The 19,850-nt window shown below is 40.7% G+C and overlaps 1 protein-coding gene across 1 annotated transcript in view; it reads left to right on the top strand.

Moving 5' to 3' along the window:
* Positions 1 to 19,850, top strand: part of Rg (rugose) — a 255,743-nt gene that overhangs the window by 141,246 nt on the left and 94,647 nt on the right. Inside the window, exons 3-28 of the mRNA XM_064051786.1 lie at positions 1,716 to 1,842; positions 1,902 to 2,002; positions 2,063 to 2,158; positions 4,318 to 4,439; positions 4,497 to 4,623; positions 4,686 to 4,805; positions 5,262 to 5,408; positions 5,503 to 5,619; positions 6,199 to 6,339; positions 6,402 to 6,547; positions 6,605 to 6,818; positions 7,396 to 7,648; positions 9,543 to 10,067; positions 10,206 to 10,978; positions 11,028 to 11,952; positions 12,155 to 12,474; positions 12,523 to 12,702; positions 12,813 to 12,956; positions 13,027 to 13,149; positions 13,203 to 13,374; positions 13,515 to 13,733; positions 14,075 to 14,205; positions 14,399 to 14,503; positions 14,918 to 15,655; positions 15,707 to 15,882; positions 15,934 to 16,081. Coding sequence (XP_063907856.1) covers positions 1,716 to 1,842; positions 1,902 to 2,002; positions 2,063 to 2,158; positions 4,318 to 4,439; positions 4,497 to 4,623; positions 4,686 to 4,805; positions 5,262 to 5,408; positions 5,503 to 5,619; positions 6,199 to 6,339; positions 6,402 to 6,547; positions 6,605 to 6,818; positions 7,396 to 7,648; positions 9,543 to 10,067; positions 10,206 to 10,978; positions 11,028 to 11,952; positions 12,155 to 12,474; positions 12,523 to 12,702; positions 12,813 to 12,956; positions 13,027 to 13,149; positions 13,203 to 13,374; positions 13,515 to 13,733; positions 14,075 to 14,205; positions 14,399 to 14,503; positions 14,918 to 15,655; positions 15,707 to 15,882; positions 15,934 to 16,081 — 6,390 coding nt within the window. The remainder of the gene's footprint in view (positions 1 to 1,715; positions 1,843 to 1,901; positions 2,003 to 2,062; positions 2,159 to 4,317; positions 4,440 to 4,496; positions 4,624 to 4,685; positions 4,806 to 5,261; positions 5,409 to 5,502; positions 5,620 to 6,198; positions 6,340 to 6,401; positions 6,548 to 6,604; positions 6,819 to 7,395; positions 7,649 to 9,542; positions 10,068 to 10,205; positions 10,979 to 11,027; positions 11,953 to 12,154; positions 12,475 to 12,522; positions 12,703 to 12,812; positions 12,957 to 13,026; positions 13,150 to 13,202; positions 13,375 to 13,514; positions 13,734 to 14,074; positions 14,206 to 14,398; positions 14,504 to 14,917; positions 15,656 to 15,706; positions 15,883 to 15,933; positions 16,082 to 19,850) is intronic.

Consider the following 19,850-nt stretch of genomic DNA (forward strand, 5'->3'; position numbering starts at 1 on the left):
TATAAGCCCCGCCCACCCGCCCTATCTAAATTGTGAAGATTTGTTTTATTCGTCGTGAACCAACGGGGCGGATCGTAACTGCAAAATCCTGATTTCTCTACAAGAAATTAAAAGCAAATTTTTGAATATTGTGTTATTCAAAGAAAACTAGTTGTATTAAGTAAAAAAACTAAAGATAAGCTCCACCCGTCCGTCTTGATGTCAGTTGTGATGAATTTTTCATTCGTTGTCAAACCGAGGGGCGGGGCGTAATTGCAAAATCCGTATTTCTCCACAAAAATTTACTATTTTAAACACGTTTTAAGTTTACTGTTGTAAAAACAAGACTACGCAATACACATATTAGGAAAAAAGGCAAAATGTAAGCCCCGCCCACCCACCCTACTCAGTTGTGATGCGCGAAGAAAGCGGATCGTAATTGCGAAATCCTTATTTCTAAATTAAAAGCGTGTTTTTGAGTATCGTGTTGTTCAAAGAAAACTAAATGCATTAAGTAAAAAGAAAGCCAAAGATATGCTCCACTCCAGCTTATCTTTGGTTTTCTTTTTACTTTAGTTTAGTTGCTAAATAATTCTCATTCAATTTTCTTCATTCCCGTGCAACACTTTGAGTAAATTATCTATCTTGTTGAGTGCATTACTCAGCATATTAACAAACTAAAATTATTACATCTTTATATTATGTTAATAGGAATAATTAAGACTAACTTTGTATTCCCCGTAGTACTCCTTGATAATTACGTAGTAATTGTCTCACAATTTTCGGCAGCATATTTCTTGGCATTATGTTACTTACTGAAAGAGATTTACGTATACAGCTCGGGATAAACTTGAAAAGTTTTACCCAAGGGATATTTTTTCACATTGAAACTAAGTTATTCATTCTCACAACATTTACATGAAATTTTTAACAAGACCGGCTATGTCTACAAAAGTTGTTCAGCAGCACACAATATTTACAATGGCGGTTCTAGTTGTTATTACTGGAAAGTTACATAAAATATTTCTAAGGGTTTCAAGTTTTATTAAAAGCGTAAATATTACCGCAAAATCCCAGATTAGTTTCGTGATTTAATATTTAAAACCTGAATCCACGGTGGTGGATAGTGCAAGGATTTGGTTGCAACTAATTTAAGTCGCGTACAATTCGCATAACGTAATGAGAAACGATTTGCAAATAGTAGTAGATAAACATCAACATGATGAATTCGGCATAATGCAGGAATTTTCGGTGCTTATTTGTTCGGAGTGAATGCCGGCGTTTGATACAATGAAATTAGCGTTAAAAATGGCGGCTGCTCCGCTTTCGCCGGTTTTGAATATTTGAACACACGAAGACCTAATTAGGCGGAAAATCCGCCTTTATAGTCCTCGACACACGATTTGTCGACCATCTCTGCGAAATAATGCAATCACAAACAAATAGCTTCTGATTTCGCGTGCTTTGCGACTTAAAAGCCCGAAGCATCCGCTATCGCGCCTAAATACGCTTTGATTTTTTTTTAATGAGATGTTTCGCGATTCGTTTTATTTTCTTTTTATTTCGTTCAGAGGAAACAAATTAGAAAATGTCTTTGCCCTGCGGCCCTCGTAATGCAGCTGAAATGATTTCGCATCTTCGCAATATGAAATGGCTCCAGGTTAGGTATTAACATCGAGCGCCTCCAATACCCGCTCGCAAACGAACCGAACTCACTTTTTCCTTGTATTTTCCAGGCTGAAATATGGAGCGTCTTCATAGCCATCCTCCGAAAGAGCGTTCGCAATTTACAAGCTTGCACAGACGTCGGCCTCATCGAGCATGTACTGAAGAGGTTGCGGAATGCGGACGTTGTCGTAGCAGGTAATTTATAACAGTTAAATGAAAAAAGACAACAGGGACAGTTCACTCGCTTTTCGCAGATCTTTTAATCGAAATGCTGGGCGTCCTCGCCAGTTATAGCATTACCGTAAAAGAACTGAAACTGCTGTTCGGTGCCATGAAAGCCATTAACGCCAAATGGGTGAGTACATGGGGCAGGCGACATTTTTATAACGACATTAACGCCGTTAACGCTTTACAGCCGCGCCATTCGGCCAAGCTCTTGAACGTACTCAGGCAGATGCCCCAAAGGACCGGACCGGACGTTTTCTTCAGCTTTCCGGGACGAAAGGGATCGGTAAGGGTTGTTTATATCCATTTCCGATGCCGTTAATAAAACGGAGCACTCATCTGTTTTCGTTTGTTATTTCCGGCGTTATTAGCTTTGCTGGAGGACCCGAAACGCCCATAATTCGCCAGCTGGGTCTGATTCATAAAACAGATATATACTGCTCGGTATTAAAAAAATATATATTAAATTCTGAGTTATAGCTCGAAACTCAAGATAAATATCTCATTTTCGAATCAATTTGTTCGTTATTATGTTAAAAATGGTGGAGGCGCCGGGATAATAATGACTTGAAAAACCGTAAAAGAATTAAATAAAAGCAATTTTGGAAATTCTTGAGAAAAGTGGAAGTTATTTATAATTTAAGGTTGTTTTTTGTGTGTTTATTTCGATAAAAAAATTTGCGTAGAGTACGACTCATCTGTTTTCTTTTGTTGTTTCCGACCTTATTACTCTTGCTGCAGGCCTCAAACTACCAAGTACAAGCAAAACCGTCTCTCAAGAGGGAAAATTCGGGCTCGCATTTGTTTTCTTTTCGCGTCACTAGTAATTTGTTCCCGAAAAAAATTCGTTTGAGCCACCTCCAATAACCGGAGTGTTCCGTCTCCTTTGTGAAGTGATTCGAATTGTCCTGACAGAGAAGATGTATTTTTAGTGGCCGCCGTTCCGTTTCCAGCCTTAGAAAAAAGAAAACGAATAAACACGTTAACAGTGCTACGAATAGGTTTTTCTCTGTTTGTCGACTGCATTGCGTGCTCTTAAGGAATTTGTTTGCACAACTAAAAGTTTTTCACTGTTATTTTTTCGGTATCTCGTCTTTCCATTCTCTGGAAGATGCTTTTTGCTATAATATTTCGGGGTGTTGATACAGATGTTGACGGAATTAGATACTCTGTTTTAAAGGGGGTTTTAGGGGAATAATATGGAGTTTAATGGTTTAGGTGCCGCGGCCTGAGTGGCACTTACACTACAAAATTCGTCCTGCTGTTTCCAGGATTTCGTTTTTATGGTTTAAGTTTGTTACTCCTTATACGTCGTATGAGTGCACGCATGGGGAGGATAAGCAAATACGCAAAATGTTGACGGGGTTGCGAAACTCGACACTAAGTATTTAAAAATAAATACATATTTAAAATCTACAAAAAAAAATCTAAACTAGCGAACCGATTCCTGCTGGACTTTTTACGATTGTCGTGAAGGTGGTAAATCGTGAACTAAAATTATTTTATTAATAAAATTTTCACTCCTACATTTTTTATGGACATTCCTGCAAAATTTACGAGGATATTTTATGATACAATACAGTTTTGCAATTACAGACTTGTTGATATTAAAATGTGGTGAATATGAAAATGTAAAATAGCATAATAGGGTGGATAATATAATACTATGAAATAAATTATTAAACATGTATGACTAATATCCTGCATTTCAACTAAGCATAGCTTATGAATTGGCATCTCATTTTAATGTAAATTACAAATTTGGTTCTATAAATGAATTCCTAATAAATACTTTTGATTGAATTTCAGGAAATTTTAATTAATATTATATAGTTGAAATTAAAATATTCATTGGTATGCAAATTTAACTGAAAAAGAATGTAACTTATTGACACAAATGAAAACCAAAATAATACATAAAGAAACCACCAGTTTTGCATGCAAGATGTATTCAACACATGTTTTGATCATGCACGCGTCAGATTACAGCATTAATTAATTAGAGAAAACTTTAACTTAGGTCGTTTGTTTCTGTCAGATTATTCCGTTAATTATATGTCGGGCCATTAACATGATTAGACTAATCAATATGTTAAATGAATCACCCACAAGAAGCTTTGCCTATAATATAAGTGCGCTTAAGTAAGTGTTCACTTTTTTTTTCTTGCGATTGGGAGCGACTAGCAATACGACGCGAGGACTCCTGGATTTTGTGTGATAAATAGCTGGTTGTAAAACGTTTTATTCTTGTTTCTCCGTTTACGTTAGAGGAGGTCCGCCAAGGTTTATCGTCACTAAAAACCAAAAAAAGCAGCAGCCGGCGCCACGCGCGTTCGATTTCCGCGTCTTCTTAAGCCGTGTTGCTCTCTACCCCAGCCGAAAAAAAAAAACGCATAAATTATCAAAGTTTCGAATGTATATTTTATTTTCCCTGACTTTGTGCAGGCCATCGTGCTGCCGCCGCTGGCCAAGTGGCCCTACGAAAGCGGCTTTACGTTTACGACGTGGTTTCGCCTCGATCCAATAAACTCCGTCAACATCGAGAGGGAGAAGCCTTATCTTTACTGGTGAGGTTTGGTTGTGACCACCTAAAGCAGCTCGCTCTAACCGCTTCCAACTTTTAGTTTTAAAACGAGCAAAGGTGTGGGCTACACCGCTCATTTCGTCGGCAATTGTCTGGTTTTAACATCGATGAAAATCAAGGGTAAGGGCTTCCAACACTGCGTCAAATACGAATTCCAACCGAGAAAGGTAAAGCGGACCGAAGAGATCAAAAGGAGGGCCTTTTCGTCACTAATTGTTGTTTGTTTTAGTGGTACATGTTGGCCGTTGTTTATATTTACAATCGTTGGACGAAGAGCGAAATTAAGTGTTTGGTCAACGGACAACTGGCGTCTAGTACAGAAATGGCGTGGTTCGTCTCGACGAATGACGTGAGTATACAGAGAGGGAAAGCGTTGTGTAACTGGCGCAGTCGGCAGCATATTTCCGCAAACACTAAAAGTCTGACCGATGAGTGCTATTTTGCAGCGATAAAACGCTACCTTGTAATTTTTATACCGATAAAACTGCATGATGTTGGCAGCTGCGACTTTCATTTTAGAGATTATTTCTTTTGTGAAATAACACTCCACCAGACAAATTTTAGAAGTTTTATGCACGAGCAATTTGACGCAAGCAATTTTACTGGTGCAAAATGCCACTATAGATAAAATCGGACAGTTTTACATTTTTATGTTGTCGTTATAGTGTGCAATTTCCGTGCCTATTACGTGCATCGTGCACCCGTAAAACTGACACTCAAAATGCTCTCGCAAGAACTTGTCGATTTTTGTCATCGATAAAACCCCAACGCCTTGGGATATTACATACGAGAATTATAATTCCAGCCTTTTGATAAATGTTATATCGGAGCGACGCCGGAACTTGACGAGGAAAGGGTGTTTTGCGGGCAAATGTCTGCTATTTATCTATTCAGCGAGGCTTTGACTACGCATCAAATTTGCGCTATGCATCGCTTAGGGCCGGGATATAAAGTAAGTAAGAACGGCGAAGATTTGCTCAGACGTTTTAATATAAAATTCTGTCTCCGTCTCGTGTTCTTAGTTTTGTTTGTTTCTTATATTTCAGAGTCAGTTTCGGTTTGATAATGAGTGTAACATAAATTTACCCGACAATCATAAAAGGGTGAGTGATAATGACGAGTCCACCTCTAGCATGTCTCTGACTGCATCAGATGCACGAGCCGTAAGCATTTATTTTTTTACCAACTTTTTTTCTCGCACAACTATTCCGATTCCCACTAAGTAATTAGCTCAGCTCTAAATCCAGAAGCAGGAAATGAAGAACAAACGCAAGTGTAAAAGTCGCTTCGTTTTTGTTAAGTTTCGCCAGCTTTGATGGTCTTACATTTCTATTATTTGAAGTAGAATCCAAGCCCCGAGATTTTTAGCCGCATGGATTAGATGGACGCCTTTTGGCATCGAGGATCAACCCACACACAGTCCTCCATTCTAAATGAAACAGCTACATGCAACGAAATCTGACGTAATTTCGTTCGTTTTTTGTCGAAACCGTGAATTCAATTTGTAGAAATAGCGCTTCCACACATTTCATTTTTTATCAATTAAAAAAAAAAAAATAATCCTACCGACTGCGCCACTTTTACTCGCCGTTTCAAAACAAATCAAGTCAAGTTGCAGTTGTGGCTGTCGTCAACGTGAGATGGTCCCTCGTTTTTGAAAGGCGTCCGATAGGTGTTTTCGTATTTAGATTTTATTCCCCGTGACTCTTTTGTGTTTTGTGCGTTTTTAAATAAACTTGTAGGTGTTGTACGATGGAAAACTGTCAAGCGCCATCGTCTTCATGTACAATCCAGTAGCTACGGATAGTCAACTATGTCTGCAATCTGCTCCCAAGGGAAATATATCTTACTTCGTCCACACCCCCCACGCTCTCATGTTGCAAGTAAGTCGCGACGAAGAGAATCTGAAATCCGTCTATTTTCACTCGAAATTATTCATTTGCAGGATGTGAAAGCTGTGATAACACATTCCATCCACAGCACTCTCAACTCGATAGGCGGCATCCAGGTGTTGTTTCCTTTATTTTCCCAGTTGGATTTGCCTTACGAAACGAACGGATCGTCAGATTCTAAAAGAGATCCCACTTTATGGTGAGTTAATAATTCATTTATCTCTGTTTCCTCTATACACAAGCAACCCTTTCACAGCTCAAAGCTTCTGGGTTTCATATGCGAATTAGTAGAGACTTCGCAGACAGTCCAGCAGCACATGATACAGAACAGGGGATTTTTGGTCATCAGCTTCATGCTGCAGAGGTCGTCGAGGGATCACCTAACGTTGGACGTGCTGGGATCATTTCTTAGTCTCACGAAGTACCTCGTCACTTGTCTCAGTGCCAATAGCGAACTGCTACTCAAACAGGTAGGCGCGTTGGCGATGCCACTTTTAGGCGACTAGAGAGGAAATGACGTATAGTTAATCAAATGGTCTATTTTACAGGAAGTGTCATTATGCATGTTTCGATTTCTTCTTTGTTGTCGTAGTAAGGATAGTTTTGACGAATTGGCGTTAGCTTAGAGCATGACTAAAACTCATTCGTAGTGCGATGTTCGTAGTGATTGTTGTCTCTATCCGACTAACAAAACTGTAGAACGAAAAATGTACGGTATGCTTTTGAAGGAACGGGTCAACTACCCGTCAGTGGTACACTCGACGGACTGTTGACCCTTTTCACCGTTCCTCAAAGAGAATACCGACCTTCCGGGCTTTACATGTTTACCCTTGAGTGCGCGCAGCGCACACCATTTTGTGACTGAGTTGATCCCATTAATTCTCAAAAATTCGCTCTGCGCTTCTTAAAAAACCAGTACTTATCCAAGCATGTGAGAGTTACGTTTATTTGGTCTTTGCTTCTTTATGTTTGTTAAAAATTATATTTTCAAAACGAATATATGTGAATGGGTAAGTACCGGGAGCAGTTTTATCCATCTTGATTTAGTTGTTTTGCTTCTCGTTCCTCACCTGGCAGCTTCTCGATCACGTCCTCTTCAATCCGGCGCTGTGGGTCCACACGAATCCAATGGTTCAAGCAAGACTATACAGCTATCTCTCGTCGGAATTCCTTTCGGATACACAAATCTACTCGAACGTGAGAAGAGTGTCGACCGTACTTCAGACTATACACACTCTTAAATATTACTATTGGGTGGTGAATCCGAGGGCTAAAAGCGGAATCACGCCGAAAGGATTAGGTAAATACGATTTTCTACATGGATTTTGTTTAGTGATTTATGTTCTGAGCTAAGCCGTGTTGCGGAGACGGACAGGCTTTTATGCGTCGAAAATAATAATCGCTATTTGCAACTAACAGATAAGCTGTAATATCTATCGCACGTCTTAACATGTACGAGCCCTAACAACTAAAAATGTAATTTATTTTGGATAATTAAAATTTTAAATTTAATTCGTTTTTCAAAACTGTTAATGTTTACAGCACAATAAAAACTGCTTTCTTAAACTCAGACAGTGACATAAAACTCTAAAATAACGTAACATTTTGTGACACATAAATATTGGAACACAGCAAATTCAGTAACTGGTCATATCTCCTTTTGCCTTAATAACTGCAGGAATTCTTGCCATCATACTTTCAACTAATTTTCTGCAATACACAGGAGTTGTTACCGTATCCTACACTCGCTAAATTGCCTGTTGAAGATTGACAATTGCTTGTCATGGATGATTTCCTAAACATTTTTTTATTTCACGCCATACCGTCTCTACTAGATTAGGATCTGGGGTATTCGATGGTCAGGGCAAACATTTATATTATTATTCTTTGTAATAAATGCTGTAGGTGTGTAACTTGAAGCATCATCCTGTTGAAAAATTATAAATATCAACAGGATAGACTGCTTCAGTAGTTGTTAATATTTCTTTACAAAGTCTCTTGATATTTGTTAGCATTTGTAATTTCCCTTCCATGAACGTTGTTAACTGGTCTTTAAATTCCGTTAATAGAAATGCACCCCCAAACCATTTTCCGCTTGCAAACTTGACTGTTTGTTTGAGATAATCCATATTAAAATTCCTTTTTTATTTCAATTACTCTTTTTCGACTATTATCTCACCCAGACATCAAATTTAGACTCAGCGTTAGATATTACTTTTCTCCAATTTTTATTTTGGCCATATTAACCGATTTTTCTTGTGGGCAATTTTTAATTGTGGTTTTACTTTAGCCTAAAATAATATAAATAAATAATAAAGTCCATCAAAGATAGCTTTATTTAAGATTTACAATGTAAAAACCAAAACCTGATTTGTGTATCCATTCACGACAATATTGTCTTGAAAAATTTAGTTGGTTATCGCTATTCCAGTAAGTACTAATTTCTCTTGAAGTACTCCGTCATCTACTTTTATAAATTTTCATCAGTTGTCGTTGATCACCGGGAATTTTACCTTTTATTCCGATGGTACCTCTGTCTGCGTAATATTTTACGATGTTTACCATCGACCACTAAGCTATTAGGAACAAATCTTCACTTTTTCTAATCGATTTTCCCTTGCAGTACTGCGAAATTATTATTTTCAGAACTTTTACTAAAACTAGCCCCCCGTTAACTATTTTCTAAATAAAACCAACACTAGCATGAAATGCCTACGATCCCTACAATAATGGCAGCATTTACCAGCTACTACGTTTGTATTTCTCGGGGGTCCCAACATGTAAATGTCAGCAAAAATGGCACATTTTTTAGTTAGGTGACAATTTTTGCGCTCCAAGAAAATTTATTAATTTGCAAAATAGCTCACTCTCTGCCAAAATAGATGCCCATGCAAAATTTGCATTTAGTCCAAACAAATTGAATGATATCAAAAATATGTACCGGATTTTTTTGAAAAATTGTCTGTGTCCCAATATGTAGTTGTTAGGACTCGTAAACCTTTCTCTACAACCGTCTGATATCAAATCATGTTATTAATTACTAGGGCAGTAGTGAATCTCATTGAAATAATGCACTTTACGGAACTGCGGTGAAAGGATAAATAATTAATACTCTGCTTGCGTGTAGGATTAGTGTCGCCGTCCCGATATTGTAGCATATAATTTTGTTTACCTTATCGATTCCTTTTTTGCAGACGGTCCCCGCCCCGACAACAAAGAAATCCACAGCATCCGTCAGTTTATTCTGCTTTTTCTCAAACAGCTGATAATGATCGGCAACGGCGTCAAAGACGACGAGCTCCAAAGCATTTTAAATTATTTGACGACGATGCACGAAAACGAGAACCTCCACGACGTGCTCCAGATGTTGATTGGGTTGATGTCTGAACATCCTTCGTCTATGGTTCCGGCTTTCGACGCCAAGTACGGCGTACGAACCATTTTCAAGCTGTTGGCGTCTGAAAGTCAGTTAATTAGACTGCAGGCTCTTAAATTGTTGGGATTTTTCCTCAGTCGAAGCACCCATAAAAGAAAATACGACGTTATGAGCCCGCATAATTTGTACACGTTGCTCTCGGAGAGGCTGCTTCTAAACGAGGACGTACTCACCATTCCCACTTACAATGTTTTATACGAGATCATGACGGAGCATATTAGCCAACAGATACTTTACACCAGGCATCCGGAACCCGAGTCGCATTTTAGACTGGAGAATCCAAGTAAGGGCGGATACGCGAAAGGACCCATTTTACTCATTTAAACTGAAGTTGTTCACTTAGCGTAGCTTTAAAAATCAAGCAATTCGATTCGCTTTGAATACAAAATAATAATAATAACAATAAAATTTGTCATTTCAGTGATCCTGAAGGTGGTGGCTACCCTCATCCGGCAGTCGAAGCAGACCGAGCACCTCCTCGAAGTGAAGAAGATGTTCCTGTCCGACATGACCCTCCTCTGCAACAACAACCGCGAGAACCGGCGCACCGTGTTGCAGATGTCGGTGTGGCAGGAGTGGCTCATCGCCATGGCGTACATCCACCCGAAGAACGCCGAAGAGCAGAAGCTCTCCGACATGGTGTACTCCCTCTTCCGGATGCTCCTCCACCACGCCATCAAGTACGAGTACGGGGGCTGGCGAGTGTGGGTCGATACTCTCGCCATCGTCCACTCGAAGGTCTCCTACGAAGAATTCAAGCTCCAGTTCGCCCAGATGTACGAGCACTATGAGCGCCACCGGGCCGACAACATCACGGACCCGCTGGTGCGGCAGCAGCACCCTATTAGTACCATCTCCGGGTGGGACCAGCAGACCCAGGTCAGCAACGGGTGTCACGCTGAGGAGGAGCGGTGGCACAACTCGCACGGTACTCTGCAGGAGATCGAGCAGGAGAACGACAAGTCGGAGCCGGTGTGCAGCTGCGATTACAACTCTACGATGTCGGAAGGAAGTCCAGCGTCGTACTTAGCGAAGCACGACGATAGCGAGGGTGTGTCGTTAGATTCAAGGACTAGCGATTTGTATAGTGACGTGAAAATTGGGAAGGAGTCGCCGTTTTCGCAGGACTCGCCGATCAAGTCGCAGGTGGCGGAAGACACGCCGGAGTCGATCGAGGTGACGGAGGGGTCGCCGGTAAGAGTAGCAACGGTAATTATTTATCTTGGTAATTGTCGGGTTGCAGATCTGTAACGGTATTCACAATGAGAGCAGTCCCAGTTTCGGCAGCCCGAGCAAGGCGAACGACGACAAAGTGGAGATCATCGAAGAGATAGTGCGGGAGATTCTGAACAAGTCGGAGAAGCTGCTCGAGGAGCGCGTAGTCGGCACGATTTCTCCGGTTGTTCAAGACGAAGAGATCGTCCAGGCGGTGAACGAAGTAGTGAACAATGTCGATAAACCGGGCGATAGTGAAGAAAGCAATTCGAAAGAGAAGGACATTTCCGTGTCGGACGTGACGACGAGTCCCGAGAAGGAAATCCCGGATAGCGACTTGTCCGAGCGGTACTTGACTCCGACCGAAGAAACCGAGAAAGTCAGCGAAGAAACCGACAATAATAAAGATTGTAGTGGTGACGCGGTAGCTAAAACGGACATTTCGGAAGTTACAAATTCTAAAGAACCTGATAAATTAAACGTAAGTGTTAGTGATAAACAGACTGATAATAAAATATCCGAAGCTGTGCCAATTGTTGAAAATAGTGCTGTGTCTGTAGAATTAGAGCCGTCCAATGTTGATTCTAGTCTAGACAAGTCGAACATTCCGAACGAATCTAGTGTTAATACCGCAAAGTCGGTGGATGATTCTAAAACCGATGAAGGCACCGAAACTAGCGAAGTGCCTGCTGTTGAAAATATACCAACGATTTCACAAATCTGTGATCCTAGTCATTACACGACGACGTCGACCGACGTCGCGGAACCAGTACTTAACGATAAACAGGAAGCCACGGGGGACGACTCGAAGAGAAGGGTCAGCTTACCGGCGAACCACGTCGACGGACAACCCAGTGAAAACGTAAAGGAGCCGGCGACGGGCGCCCAAGTGTCGCCCCAAAAGAGGCCCCGGAGCGCTTCGACCTCGACGCAAGTGGATCCCAACCATTTCGGTACATACACCCATAATAAAAAATCATTGTGTCTCATTTAAGAAACCCTATATACAAATTGTATTCCGGTCCGCGGTCATCTTCTCCCATTAGGTGTGGCATTAACTCCGGTCCGGTAGAGTCAAGATTTGACTTTTGACCGGAGTTGATGATCACCCGTACCAATAACCTAGAGCCTTAGCTGATTTCTGGGTTTTCTCAGATAACAAACGCTCAAAGTCGGGTTCCTCGTCGACGCGGCCGATGTTCAGTCCTGGGCCAACCCGGCCCCCGTTCCGCATTCCCGAGTTCAAGTGGTCGTACATCCACCAGCGTCTCCTGTCGGACGTTCTGTTCTCCCTGGAAACGGACATCCAGGTGTGGCGAAGCCACTCGACGAAGACCGTTTTGGACTTCGTCAACAGTAGCGAGAACGCCATTTTCGTGGTCAACACGGTCCACTTGATATCGCAGCTTGCCGATAATCTAATCATTGCTTGCGGAGGGTTGCTGCCTCTTTTAGCTTCAGCTACATCGCCGAATGTAGGTTATGTCTAATTTATGTCTGTGAAGCTAATCCAGTAGTTGCAGAGTGAACTAGACGTAATCGAGCCTACTCAAGGCATGCCGATCGAAGTCGCCGTTTCGTTTTTGCAGCGCTTGGTCAACATGGCCGACGTTCTAATTTTTGCCAGTTCGTTGAATTTCGGGGAGTTGGAGGCGGAGAAGAACATGTCGAGTGGGGGGATCCTGCGACAGTGCTTGCGACTGGTGAGTGGTCGCTTCCGTGATTTTTGTAAATTCAAAATTTTGTAAAAAAACAGGCATGTGTGTACATATTGTAAATGTGTTTATAATTTTTGTCGTTGTGCGTGTGTTAGGTTTGCACTTGTGCAGTTCGAAACTGCTTGGAGTGTAAAGAGAGGAGCCGTCCGCACCACACTATTGCACCAACATCACATAACGCTACTCACAAGGCAGCACATTTACAGTCTTTCATAAGGGGAGGCCAAAACTCCCCGAAGGTAAGTCGTTTGCGACGCTTTCCCGCGACTGTCGCAACTTCGACAAATTTTTCAAACGCGGTTTTTACAGACCATCGCCGACAACCTCTCCCAATCCACTCCAGTCAAAGACCCGGAGAAGCTCCTCCAGGACATGGACGTGAACCGCCTGCGCGCCGTAATATACAGAGACGTGGTGAGAACGTTTATCCAGGCACTCACGTTAGCAGACTAACTAAACCAACCCTCTAACGATCACAATTGCAGGAGGAGACTAAACAGGCCCAGTTCTTGTCGCTTGCCATAGTTTATTTCATCTCGGTGCTGATGGTCTCGAAGTACCGCGACATCCTCGAGCCGCCGATCACCATTCGCCCGCCGAGTCCGGTGCCGGCCATTCGGAACAACGGAACGTCGCACATGTCGGGCAGTCCTCAAGGTAAGTACTCGAGTGTGTGCCGTCGTTGCCGTTCACCCACACGCTTTCACTCGCACGACGAGAATTAACAATCATCATTCATTTCTGTGGATTAGTCGACGATGTGTGCTAATGTCTTTTTCGTGTTGCTTGCCATGCAGAAGGGAGCGCGAGGCCTCTCTTCCCGCAGTGGTCACACCACGTTTATCCACAATTCCTCCCAGGTACCCATCCCAACGCCGTGCCTCACCACAATTACGTGAGGCACAGGCACTCCTACGTCAAACATCACTACAACCTTAACAATAACCACCACTCGCATCACCACAACCACAAAATTGACCACCGCTACCACAGAAATTCAATTGCTGGCCACCCAGGTAATTGGTGTTTGGACGACGTTGTTTTTGCGAGCACGAAACGCACAGTAGTGCTTTGTACCAACTAGATTTTACACAAGGCGATGATAAAAAGTGGTGCATCAAGTTACATAACCAATAAGAAGATAAATTACCGACTTTTTATAATCACCTTGTATTTATGTGTAGGTAAACTGTTTAACACCCTCAGGTTTCCAGTGCACGTCGCTTTATATTCGCCCATTTATTATCTGCAACTTTACCCAATATGTTTTAAGTTGCCTTAGTTTTTCGTACTTAAGCTTGTTCGTCATTGTCTGGAGCCATAAATTCCCGAGTTAAAATATGTAATACTGTTATAGCTTCCCGCGCCGTTCACAACCAGGCGTCTCAAGAAGACGTCGATTATGACGTCATCACCGCCTACGTGATGGAAGACAGCAACTCGGTGGTTCAAGAGAACGATTTGCACTCGGGCCCGCCTTCCATCAAGGTAACTATGGTCGAGAATCCAACGACTCGGTTTTGGTTACGAATGGATAGTCCTAGTGTTCCTAGATGTGCTGTTTTCTCAGATTAACACCCGAATGGATGTTCAGAATGTGTATGATTGGTGAATGCCGTCGTTGGTCTGTTTTTATTTTTAGTACTAACAGTTTGCTTTGCTGCGGCGTGCCTTTTAACAGGTTAACGCTAGACAGCGTCCTTCTCTGGGACATGGGTTCTCTGTAGATTATTCTTTGGATGGAATAAGGCATGCTCGAGGTCGTGACAATGCTCGTGTTAAGAAGGTAATGCAGATTTAATTGCTTGCGGTTTAGCTCATGATCCACACTTTTACTGCACCGGTCTTGCATTTAGTTATATTTGATTGGGTCGGTTATAACGTCACACTCGTTTCGAAGCAGTTTTGAAATCGGTGGCTAAAGTTGCGTCGTGTGAGAGTAAGTAGGGATACTTTGGGCACTTGATTAAAATTGTTTCGAGCTGGCTCGCATTGGTCAGTTGACATAACACAGAACCGGGCGCCAGTTTTTTTACACAATACGCTCCTCTCACACTAAGTTTGTAATAAAACGCGTTCATTTCGTCTTATGTGAACTGACCTCGCAATTTAACCACATTAACGCAATAGGTGCATGATGATCACCACCACACTTGAAATTATCCCCACTGCGAAACAATTCTAACGTGTCTTAATTTAGAGCGCAGATTCGGTCGAAGACATCAACTCCGTCAACTCGTCCGAAACCAACAACGTCGGTTCCAACAGCGAAATCACAATCGAAGACAACAAAGTCAACAACGACGAGAACTGGACCGACATCAACTTGAACGAAGACGGCGAAACTAAAGAAGATTCCCGAAATATCCAAAACATGTCTCATTCGGAAATCATCGACATTGAAGGAAACATTGCTCAAGAACGTGCCGATAAGCACCACCCGGAGATCTCGGTGGTTAGAGTACCGGATAACGTGATCCAAGCCCCGACTCAAATCCGACCGGACGATTTACCGGTGAACAACCTAGTGGATCACATCTCCGTGCCCACCCCTTCGCGGGAAGCCTCTCTCACTCAAAAACTCGAGATGGCGCTGGGATCGGTGTGCCCGCTTTTAAGGGAGATTATGGTAGATTTCGCCCCGTTCTTGTCAAAAACTTTGGTCGGTTCACACGGACAGGAATTATTGATGGAAGGGAAAGGATTGACGACTTTCAAGAACAGCAACTCCGTCGTGGAATTAGTGATGTTGCTGTGCTCGCAGGAGTGGCAGAATTCGCTACAAAAACACGCAGGGTTGGCTTTTATCGAACTGATTAATGAAGGGAGGTTGTTGTCGCACGCCATGAAGGATCATATTGTCAGGGTTGCGAATGAAGCCGAATTCATTCTGAATAGAATGAGGGCAGACGACGTGTTGAAACATGCAGATTTTGAGGTAAGCGCTACGTTTGTAACATGAATGATCCTCACGTCACGATTGTTTCAGTCTCAGTGTGCACAAACTCTGATGGAACGTAAAGAAGAAGAGAGAATGTGCGACCACTTGATAACAGCGGCCAGAAGGAGGGATAATGTAATAGCCAGTCGTCTTTTGGAGAAGATTCGGAACATTTTATCTAATAAACACGGTGCTTGGGGTTACATGGATCCGGCAGCCGCAAAGTAAATGTTTTGTCAAAGTTTTATTTGTTGGTGTTTAGTTGATGTTTGTAGGCTGAACGAATTTTGGAAGTTGGACGCTTGGGAGGACGATGCGAGGAGAAGAAAACGTTTCGTGCACAATCCCTTGGGGACCACCCATCCGGAAGCCAGTTTGAAGGCTGCCATCGAACACGGGGCTCCCGAAGACGCCATTTTGCAAGTAAATAAATCGGTTTGTTTGAGTTTGGCGTGTTTTCGTGCAACTTTAATGCGCGAAGGAAAGTTTCAGAGCGAAAATAGCGGAAGTGATGGCATTGAGGTGAACGGTTTTTTGTTGGCTGAAAAATTGAAATTGTTGAAAAGATTTGCTAAAAACACTATTTTAAACCTGAAAGACGTGATAACTTAAATTGACGTGAAAAAAAAATGAAAGCCCGCGAAAAATCGAAAAATTCAAAAATCTGGCCTTGACTGTGATCGTCTAAAAAAATGGAACCCTACACTGTGTTTTTAAAAAAAAGGCAGGGTGCGTTCAGATACAAATGGTGGACCCCAAGGTTGTAAAAGTACCGCTAAATAAAACACCAAATATAGGGAGGACACAAAATTATTTATTCTTCCACTAACAAAAAAAAAAAAAAAAACTTTGAAATCAAACTAAACGTTCTGAATCAATGCAAATATTTGAGTATCACAAATTTAATAAAAACAAAGAAAAATCAGAATTAAAGTAACTGGATACAAATACATAAGTTATTACGGGAACAAAGTTTTAATAAAAACTATGCAGCGGCACCAGAGCTGTCTAAGAGTGTGCAATCGAACTATCTCAATTTCATTCTAGAACACAGCAGAATTACCCATAGGGAGTGTTGTAGCACGAGCGGGGTTTGGGGCTCCTGGTCGTGGCTGCTCTCCTCCCACGACGGTCGCAAACTCGTTGTTGGAAATCACGGATAGATAAGCCGAGAGCGTCACGTCATCCCGACCGTTCCCCTGACTTCTATCCTAGGCCTGCATCCTCTGCGCGTATGACGCGACCGCCACCTCGACAAGGAACCGCGCACTCCGCTTCCGCCACGTGTTATTGTGTTATTTACCTCAGTTCCATTGTAAATGTTCACTTTCAATGACTCTAATATTAAACTATAACCGAACAAGTATAAGTTTAAAAAAAAAGAGCAATAAACAACATTTAAATTCGCCATACACTCCCGCGAAATTTTACACAGCAAATAATTCTTATTTGAGATTAAGATTGAACATCAGATAATTTATATGATGGAAACATTAATCAAAATATTTACGAAACAAAAAAACTAGCAAAGATTTATAAAAACGAAAAGATCTAGTATGAAATAAAACTTGTGCAGATAAAAAAATTACGTGAGATTAGGAACTGCAGAGCATGAAAATTTACGTTCAATGTAAATTATACAGCAAAGAAAATTACTGAGGCTAAAATTATGAGATACAAAAAAAATTTATAAGATAAAAAATTGCAGAACTAAGAAAATTACGTGAGTTTAACTGCCCATTCACAATGGACATAAGACAAGAACGAGCGCATAACATAATTTACGTTTTTGGTTTGTGTCAGGCTTATGCTTATCTAATATGTTCACAGTGGACAGAGTGAACTCTGTAAGAATTATTAAACTGCGCAAACGCAGAACCGAATAAGTCCCGGGTAAACATAGAAACGGCTAACCTCAAACTGAGTCAATCAAAATATCTAACCTACAATTTCATACGATATTCGAACTTGACAACTTGCAGTACAGAACAGACTCGCAGTGTAAAGCTTTCATTATAATATATATAATATAATCATGGCCGACTAGTATAAAGATTATGGCCTGTCCAAGAGATACGATACGTGTTGCCATCTATTAATAATTACACTTAATAATTTAGCAAAATTGTAATTTGACTTGACATTATGGGACTTCAAAACGTGTAATGGTGGTTTGTTTGGGTATGAATGCCTTTGTGCCTTTCAAAAGGTGTTAATAATTCTTTTGTCGATTTTGAATTATTAATAGATGGCAGCACGTATGGTACCTTTGGCATTCCTTTGGACAGACCATAATCTTTATACTAGTCGGCCATGAATATAATCAAAGGTACGAAGTGCCAAGTGCCAACTGTCAAAGGAAATTCAATAGCAGCATTCAAAAGTCCCTAGATTTTAACATAATTTTGACATAATTCGTACACAAAGTTGAATTTATTTCAACTTTGTGTACGCACACAAAGATTACATAAAACGTTCATAAGCATAAGAATTACGTTCGTCCACTGTGAACAGAGGTACACGTTTTCCATCGTTTCAACTTTATGTATTTATGTAAGCTTTATGTACTTGTTATGCCTTATGTCCATTGTGAATGGGCAGTAATATTTTATGTCCATTCGAGTTATTGGTTAATTATTAATGACTCACAATGTTGTTAATTTGTTCAATAAGATTTTACAGTTCAAACATATGCTTGGTTTGAAAATACTCTTTCAACATGAAGAATTTACCTGACGTTAAGTTATGCCACACTTTATCAACGATTCAAACAAAGAGTTTAAATTAGGTTAAATGATGCCTTGATCCAAATGTTTGGTTACTTAAAACAATAATTAGCTTTGACAGTTTATATCGTGGACTGTCCCCAACTTATTCTAAACAAAACACATGATAAATAAACAACACAAAATGTTTCCGGCATTGCGAGAAAAACTTCTCGGTGATGTATTTTTTCACGTTGCGGAAAAACATGTCTTGGTGATAGCGCTTTCCACATTGCGAGAAAAATATGATATTGATATTATGATAATAACGATGATAACTGCCTAAAGGGAAAAATTTGTAATCCCCCCATACCTCAGTCCACGCTATTATGAATTCTACCGTACTTTCACTGTCCTTTTCCCAGAGTGGGATAACGTTGGGTTAATTTTAACTGCCGTAAATGAGCTATTAGCGATCTTGTGGGAAGAATTAAGAAGTGTTATAATGTAACACTTAAGTATAAGCATCCAAAAACTTATTCATAATTTTGTTAACAAAGGGTGAATCCTGACTAAATGAATTTCATGAAAACTCCTGCAAGTGCTCAGTCTGAACAACTGTAATGTCTGTTAAATTGTGTTAGAACCAGTTAACGATTAAAATCCTAACATGATCCGTGAATTTATAAACAATGAAATAAATTTACACGTGTTAGCTTCGATTGAAAATTCACCTATTTCTGCTTGGACAAACCACAAGAATTAGCTACACGTATTGAGGAAACTTTGTCGTCGTCGACGTTACGATTAATTTTCGTTAAACAAAGGCTCTCCCTTTTTTATTAACTACCAAACTAACTAAACTTAACCTAGCTGGCGACCGTCTAGCAACCCAGCACACCCCGCTACCAACCCTCTAATCAAAATTCCCAAGCAGAACTACGAACCACCAGAAAAAGAACTAAACATGCACATTGTTGCCTATGTTTAACGATTTTCTTGATTGAAACGCGAAATTTTAATTCAAATTCGGTCACCACGACGTAAAGATCTTAAAAAAATGAAAGGAAAGAACTCTTTTTGTAATTTAGTATTCCCGTACTGTAATATGCAGCTGAATATAAGTACGAGCGCCGACTAAACCAAACATTATTTTAAAAATTCCCGAATGCTAGACGCTACTTGATCAAGGACTTCTGACTTTGTTTTTGGTAAATCCAAAAATGTACGAAACCTCTGGAAATATATTTTGAGTTGCATCTCTGGTTTATTTAGATTCATGATTACTCGTGATTTGCTTTATATTTATTTAACACATCTTACTTCTTCAAAAATTCTTAAACAACTGTATGAGTGTTTTGTAATAAAAATGAAAACTTTAGGTCATTTTCCACACACGTTAGATGTATTTGATGCCCATAATAAAGGTTTCTGTTTTCCCGGTCAAATCGGCTGTCAGTAGTTAACCAATTTAGTTCTAGATGGCG

The sequence above is a fragment of the Zophobas morio genome, unplaced genomic scaffold (assembly GCF_036711695.1).
Source record: "Zophobas morio isolate AGI-343-1 ecotype UQ-CSIRO unplaced genomic scaffold, CSIRO_AGI_Zmor_V1 ptg000002l, whole genome shotgun sequence".
NCBI classification, from domain to species: Eukaryota; Metazoa; Arthropoda; class Insecta; order Coleoptera; family Tenebrionidae; genus Zophobas; species Zophobas morio.